Here is an 8,109-nt window from a genome sequence, read left to right as displayed (position 1 = left end):
TCCATTTTACTTTAATTTTAAAAGTATATTTATTCAAATAAATCAATTTATTTTTATTTTTTATAGTTTTTGAGTTATCTATAAGTAAAAAGTGTGAATATTTTGGTAACTTGATTTTTTTTATGATAAAATTAATTTTATTGGACTTCCAACATAAATTGATTTAGCAAAACTCAGTTCAAAGGTTTATATCAGACATAAAACGTCAGGACCCGCCCACCAGCTGTGGAAGAACAAGCCCAGACACGTCTCTTCACGGAGCCCAAGGAAAACACTTTACCGGACTCATCACTCATGTAAGTAACAATTTATATTGTTAAAAGTCAGTATTTGCCAGGATTGAAATGTATACATTTTCAAAAGCATGGCTCAACGTTATATTTAGTTTGCTACTTTTCCCGCCGACCGCCATTTCGAATTTGCTCTTACCTCCAACAGCTCATTAACTTCAACCAAACATTGTTATAGCTGTGCAGTTTATAATTAGCGTTTTATTTGCATGGTAGTTTAATATTTTATTCTTCAGTTTGTAAGCAGCCACATTAAAGCTGCTTCACTAGCTTGCATTAAAAGTTGCTAGCAGCTAGCTAGATAGCTCCCCTCAGACCTGCTGTCCATGCACACTCTTAGGCAAAACGCTACTCTTGTAAGAATAACACTCGTTGTGTAAGTCTCAATCTCAACATTTCCCCCCCTCCAAAATCTCACCAGTAGTCACTATTTAAAGCAGGGGTCCCCAAACTACGGCCTGCGGGCCGGATCCGGCCCCCCAGCATCCAAAATCCGGCCCACAAATTGTTTTAATTAATATTTTTTAAAAATCTTTTCTTTCTAATCCTTTTTCTACCACTTGTTACTCTTGGTGTCTCCTAGTCGCTCAGGCAAATCATATTGTCTAAAAATGAATTTTCCCATCGATAATGTGACAATGTTAAATGTTGATGAACATCAATGTTAATTGATGTTAAATGACAAAACGGATTATAAAGACAATGTGTGTATATATATATATATATATATATATGTATATATATATATATATATATATATATATATATATATATATATATATATATATATATATATACACATTGTCTTTATGTGTGTGTATATATATATATATATATATATATATATATATATATATATATATATATATATATATATATATATATATATATACACATAAAGACAATGTGTGTATATATATATACACACAGCCTGGCCCCCGGCCACATTTTTTTAACCCAATGCGGCCGCCGAGTCAAAAAGTTTGGGGACCCCTGATTTAAAGGGTCATTTTTCAAAATGTTCTTCCATGGGGGCATGCCCCCGGACCATCCTACTGTTGCTAGGTTACCAACTTAGACCACCGCGGCTACAAAAAAATCCAGAGGAAACACTGCAATTGAGTATATTAGGGTATAAAAAAAACATATAAAGGGCTCTCATCGGGCTTATGTATCCAAGACGTTAGCCATGAACCATAACTTGTCTTTTTTGTTCTCTCTCTCCAATGACAGATGGGATGGCCCTGTAAATTGTGCAGCACTGTTGTACCAACCAAGAGTGATTTTTTAAAGCATTGCAGACTGCACCATGGGACCTTGGGACACAGCCATGCCTTCCCTTGCATTCATATAGGTTGCCCATGCTCTTTTAAATGCTGGAGTTCCCTTCGCTCTCATCTGTCAAGATACCACCCAGAAGTCAAATTCCTCAACTCACCTCAAGTAAGTCCTTCATTCACCTGCCCTCTGTGTAAAAAGACTGTGCCAGGAGCATCAATGATATGATGGCCAGAACGTATACAGTTGGAGAAGACAGGAAGTTGTTGCCAAGTCTCCTGCTGGGGTGGCAGAATTTAAGGAAAGATGGCCTGCCCTCTTTGAACCATTCCAGGTAAATGATTTATCATTCTATTTTTCCTGACTAAGTTTCCATTGTGACTTGGACATGACATACTAGACTCACTTTTTGCCTGAAAATGTATACTAAAACCCTTAATATCAGTAATGGTCAACATTTGCTGTCTTACAGATTAATGAAGAGTTCCGAAGGTGCACTGTTGTTCCACTGGAATCAACATTTATGTCCCAGCTGGACAGGTACACTCCGAAACTCCTGGAGCTCTTCAGTGCAAAAGGTGGAGTGACTGGTCAGTGCATCAAGAACTTGTTGATGGAACTGATACAGGTGGTTTAAAAGTTTACAACTGAATCTGTAATCATGCTCTAATAACGATATCACAGATTTGGAGTAAAATTGCCAACAAAATTCATTTATTTATTATTCTTCTATTAACTCTAGGACCCAAGTGCCTCTGCAGTGATGAAGAGAGATGTGACTCTGAGATGCCTCATAGAGTACGTGGGAGAGAGTGGACAGGAGCTAATCTCTGACTACTGTGTAAGTATTGTTTAAAAGCAGGTTTGGATCAGTCTGATGTACAAGCTTAAATTTGGTTTACTTATGTGAACTGACTGAACCAGCAGTTGTCAGGTGGAGGTCGAGCATGCAGCTAGTTGGCAGGAGCCCCAGGATAGCTAATTAGCATAGCACCACAGAGTGATGCCTTTCTGTCTTGTGTTTCTGTTTGCCCTAAAAAAAACAATGCAAACAAAAAATACTCCCCTTAAACAAGCATTAAAACATTTACTCTATATATATATATAACATATTACTGTTTGTTTGTTTGTTTGCTTTAATTTCTGGTGGTTCTATTCAGGTTTTTTATATGCAAATTAAAAATGCCAATAAAAAGCATGTGGCTGGAAATGCATCTATTGTACCAAGTTTAATGTACAAGATCTCAAATTAGAATTCAAAAATTTTCAAAATGGTCTTCACAAAAGTAATCATTATCTGGATTAAATCACACAACTTATATTAAATATAAAATTAGATGTTTGTTTTTTTAAATGACTGTTTTTGTATCTCAAAGGGAACTGCAGAGACCACTGTTCATGAGGACCTGGAAATGAAGAATATGAGCATCTACATCTGTCGTGAGCCAAATGCAGTAGGAATCATCATTGAGGGACTACCAGTCCTTACTCATCTTGGAAACCTAGCCAAAGCATGCTGCCTACTTCTGGGGTTGACGTATGCACTTAATCTTGAGTATCCATCCAAACTTTCCAAAACATTTGAGGTGCTTCAAAGACTTTTTGTGGGACTCGACACACTGCGCCCAAAACCAACCCCCAAATTCATGACTCTCAAAAACAAGCTTCTAGCTTAGGCAGTGAGCCATGACTGTCAGCTTGCACTTTTGAACAGCTATTTTCTTGTGTCTGCTCAAAATCATTATAGATTGTTCATTGAGTGGAATTCTTCAGAATGTTGTAACGGTTTGTCCTGTTCAGGTTTTATACAAAGCTCCAGGTCATCGTTTCTGGTGTGTAAATTAAGTTTTTTTATGTTTTATACACACTAAATTGCCCCACTGCAAAGCTCCAGCTGGTCAGAAGGAAGGATCTGTGAGTTGTTTAAGTTCAAATGTTTCAAAATATACACACTGAAAGACACTATGGTGACGGTGTTCTGTTTGTGAATTGTTACAGAAGTACAGATAATCTTAATGTTAAATTGTTTTAGCAAGAAACTGTACTGTGAAGGTTCTAAGTAAAACTTGAGATGCTGAGGTCATGCATTCTTTTATGCACTAAATAAGTGAAGTGAATTACATTTATATAGGGCTTTTTCTCAAGTGACTCAAAGCGCTTTACATAGTGAAACCCAATATCTAAGTTACATTTTAAACCAGTGTGGGTGGCACTGGGAGCAGGTGGGTAATGTGTCTTGCCCAAGGACACAACGGCAGTGACTAGGATGGCGGAAGCGGAGATCGAACCTGCAACCCTCAAGTTGCTGGCACGGCCGCTCTACCAACCGAGTTATACCATATACTGATGTTCTTGACTGTTAATACTCTCCAGCTTATTGACACGGTTTGGATATGGCTTGTGAAAATGTTTTAATAATATGTATACGGTTAAAAAAAGAAAACTACTGTGAAGGTGTTCTATACAGCACTTTAAAAAGTTGAGGTCATGCATTCTATGCACTAAATATGGATGTTGACTGTTCATACTGTCCAGCTCATTGCCACTGTTTTTATATGATAATGATTTAATAAAGGTTGGAATTTGATATGTTTAATTTTTGTATTATTATTCTAAGTAATTATTTTAAGCAGTTTCCATTTTGAAAACAAAGAAAGGGTAAGTTGGTCAAAATTAATAAAATTGAGTGCACAAATTATTTTTTCATTTAAATGTTACTTATTTTAACTAAGTCTTGTGTGTTTAATATGCTGATGTTTTTTTACATTGATTTTACTCAATTTGTTGGCTTTTTCTGTAAACGCAACTTAATCTTTTTGCATAAATCGAAATGCATATTATTAAGTTCTACTTACTCAAAATACCAATTAGTTGACTAAACTAACAAAAATTGCTTGGAAAATGTTGCCTTATTTTTATTGCGTTAGATCTAGGCAACTGTTTTTACAGTGTATGTCCCTGGACACAGGAGGACTTTGAATATGATCCTGCAACGACTTGGTATCGGATTGATACCCAAATTTGTGGTATCATCCAAAACTAATGTAAAGTATCAAACAACAGAAGAATAAGTGATTATTACATTTTAACAGAAGTGTAAATAGAACATGTTAAAAGAGAAAGTAAGCAGATATTAACAGTAAACAAACAAGTAGATTAATAATTTATTTTCTACCACTTGTCTCTAATAATTTTGACAAAATAATAGAATGATAAATGACACAATATGTTACTGCATAAGTCAGCAGACTAAATTAGGAGCTTTTGTTTGTTTACTAACTACTAAAAGACAAGTTGTCTTGTATGTTCACTATTTTATTTAAGGACAAACTTGCAATAAGAAACATATGTTTAATGTACCCTAAGATTTTCTGTTCAAATAAAGCCACTAACGCAATTTTTTGTGGTTCCCTTTATTTAGAAAAGTATCAAAATAATTTTGGTACCAGTACCAAAATATCCAAAGTATTGATATCTGGACAACATTAGGAGGAATTATATTATTTTTCTACACAACCACTGGATTTGAAAACAATTGTGGTATACACACCCTTCAATGGGTGAATCATGCCACCGCACAAATGTCACACACAAGATGTATTACCGGACTTATAATTTGTGGCACTGCCATCTGGAATATATAAAATGTAGTTGTCTTTTGGCTACATCTATCAGCAGCCTGCTATCGTGATTTACCGGCATGATTTGTTAGGCTTTGTTTTTCCACAGATGCCCTTCTGGACATCATTTTCCTATTTATCCAGGCTTGCATAGGCACTGAAAAGATGATGCGGGTACTGAGTACACAAATGAAATCAGCATGTGCAGCTACTGTCGTCCCCTCGCTAATTTGAGGGACGACTAAAATTTGAGAATTTTTTGAGAGGTTCAGTTAAGCTACGCCGGAGGGTTCGAAGGGGGGAAGAGCGAGCTGGCGTCACTTACGCCGGCACCATGACACTTACGCATATTCGCGACCTTTAGGACGCATTGCGTGCCTGAGCACACTAAGCACCTAAAGCGCAGATGTTTGACTAGTTTGAGCGCACTTAATCGCTGCCTGCCAATTCCTCTCATATGACAGTTTTGTCAACAAAGCCCCTCAGCCGTTATTACAGTAATTAGAGATTTATAATAGGAAAAAAAATACAGAGGCTCAAAATTAATCCAAAATTATCCAAAAGTGAAACCTACGGTACGCTTGCTTACCCCTATGTGTGTGATAAAGATGTAATATTTAATTTATGTGCTCCGTTAGTGAAAACTAATGACACCGTACGAACTAAAAACATTTAAGCAACTTTAGAGAAAGTTAAATATAATCTGAGGGGTACACCAAGACAATTTGACTTGACCTGGGGCTGCATAATTAGTTACAGACACTATAGGATAAATGTGACACTCACTGTTGACAATGAACCTTTTCACTTACCTCAACTCTTTTTTTTGTTTGTCGTTGTTTTTATTCAGTGACACTTCTCTGTATGATTGTGATTTAAATTTGTGTTACCTTTTTTTTCCCTTTCAGTCAGTTATTGAGATTCTCTATCTGCTTGTGGTGAAGAGGAAGGCAGTACATTGCTACCCACTGTGACGGAAATGTAGGACGAGGGGTGGGAGGGAGTGTTATTATTTTATTTATATATATTATTTTTATATATATTTTATTTTTTTAATTTTATTTTTAATTTTTTTTATATTATTATTATAATTTTTTGTTTATTTTATTTTATTTATTTATTTATTTTTGGGGGTGGGGGGGGCAAAAAAAAAAGTGTCTGTTTTCTCAGTACCTGTATTATGATTTCCCTATCGAAAAATAAATAAATATTATATTAAAAAAAAATTAAAGCAACTTCAAATAACAAAAGGCTGACGTTTGCATCTCAGCACATAACTGGGGTGCATTCAAAGACCCTTGATTAAAGTTAGAAACAGGCATCGCTGGGTTTTAAAAACCAAAAAGATGATGTATTATTATGACTACCTAGAAATGTGAACCAGCTAATCTCTACTTTACACTGAATTCAAGAAAAACATATTATAAATCATATTCAAGTGTACGGAAGTTGTACAATTATCTTAAATGTTATTGTGGCCCTTCGATGAGGTGGCGACTTGTCCAGGGTGTACACCGCCTTCCGCCCGAATGCAGCTGGGATAGGCTCCAGCACCCCCCGCCACCGCGTAAGGGACGAGCGGTAGAAAAGGGATGGATGGGTTATTGTGGCAACTTTATATTGAATTTGTTGGCACTTTTTGTAAAAAAAAAAAACAGAAATTACAAAAATAAACCAATTAGGGAGTTTATCTAGATATGTTATAAATACTGTATGTATGTAAATCCTATCTTTAAAAAGTCAAACATAATTTTTACATGAATTTTAAAAGCTTGTTTCAACCACATCCATGCAATAGTTTGTTTTTTTAGTGTGTGTAAAGTTCCCAAGTGTGTGTATGGGGTGGTGACTTTAGGTTTAGGGCAGGGGTTGTAAACCCAACATGTTAAAAGAGCCATATTGGACCAAAAATAAATTTAAAAATATGTCTGGAGCGGCAAAAAATTAAAAACCTTATATAAGTGTTATAATGAAGGCAACACATGATGCAAGTGTCTATATTAGCTATATTAGCCTACTATCAAAGGCTGATGCAAATCTTCGTTGACAGAAATGTTGTATTTTAATTTTTATTCTACACATTTTTGCAACATTGGAAATTATTAGTAATATGGAGGCTTCTCACAGGAGATAACTTCTGGAAATTACTGGTTTAGAATGGCCAAAGGTATAGATGTGTGTGTCCTAGTTAAAGGACACACACGAGCAGAATAATACTGCACAGACTAGTAGTATAAGTGGATGTACTTATTAGCCAGGTGTACATGTGCAAAATACATTTAATCTGATCATCATTCGAATAGAATGTTACTGTGTACATTGACCCTTAAAAAATTATCCTATTATGAAGTAAATTTTCGTGCATCACACTTTAAATCGGAATACTTTATTTTGACACACGCAGCACATACAGTAAAAGGAAGTATAAGACGAAGAAGCAGTGACTTCCACAGTAAACAAACATGGCTCTGTGCATTTCTGATTGTCCGATGTCACATTATTTATTTATCAATGTTTCCTTCTGTTTGCTACTTTTGTTTTACCTCTATTTATAAAATGGAGCTGTTCTGTACCCTCCATGTCAAATTATGTGCGGTTTGCCGCGCATCTTAATGTTGCGACATTCTGTGTACGTGCATGAGGCTAGCAGTTAACACTTGGAGTAGCTGTAAGTGAATGAAACAAATCGTTGAGACGACAACTGGATCCTTTCTGTTATTGTTACATCGATTGTTATAAAGCAACAAACTCAACCGTATGAAACGCTAATTTTCACACATCTCTGAAAGAGGTCCAGGGAGCCACTAGGTTGCTGACCCCCGGTTTAGGGTGTGATGGGGGGAGCTTTCACAGGGTTCGTACACCTTTTCCATGGCCAAATTCAAGCACTTTTTAAGGACTTTCAAGATCAATTTTCCAGT

The 8,109-nt window shown here is 35.9% G+C and overlaps 1 protein-coding gene across 1 annotated transcript; it reads left to right on the top strand.

Moving 5' to 3' along the window:
* Positions 1-206: 206 nt before the first annotated feature.
* On the top strand, positions 207-4,142 carry LOC133665291 (uncharacterized). Its single transcript, XM_062070546.1, has 6 exons — positions 207-296; positions 1,524-1,733; positions 1,804-1,902; positions 2,041-2,196; positions 2,311-2,409; positions 2,945-4,142. Exons 2-6 carry the CDS (start codon positions 1,524-1,526, stop codon positions 3,242-3,244), a joined length of 864 nt encoding a protein of 287 aa, XP_061926530.1. The 5' UTR covers positions 207-296; the 3' UTR covers positions 3,245-4,142.
* Positions 4,143-8,109: the final 3,967 nt, after the last annotated feature.

Source organism: Entelurus aequoreus, linkage group LG14, assembly GCF_033978785.1.
Source record: "Entelurus aequoreus isolate RoL-2023_Sb linkage group LG14, RoL_Eaeq_v1.1, whole genome shotgun sequence".
In the NCBI taxonomy this organism is placed as follows: Eukaryota; Metazoa; Chordata; class Actinopteri; order Syngnathiformes; family Syngnathidae; genus Entelurus; species Entelurus aequoreus.
This window is presented reverse-complemented; position numbering and strand designations above follow the sequence as displayed.

What these genes read in the sequence shown, in the direction of transcription:
- LOC133665291 (XM_062070546.1), top strand. Translation starts at nt 1,524, where the DNA reads ATGGGATGGCCCTGTAAATTGTGCAGCACTGTTGTACCAACCAAGAGT. An exon ending in CCCTCTTTGAACCATTCCAG is followed by an intron (nt 1,903 to 2,040) that starts GTAAATGATTTA and finishes GCTGTCTTACAG; the next exon opens with ATTAATGAAGAGTTCCGAAG. An exon ending in AGCTAATCTCTGACTACTGT is followed by an intron (nt 2,410 to 2,944) that starts GTAAGTATTGTT and finishes TGTATCTCAAAG; the next exon opens with GGAACTGCAGAGACCACTGT.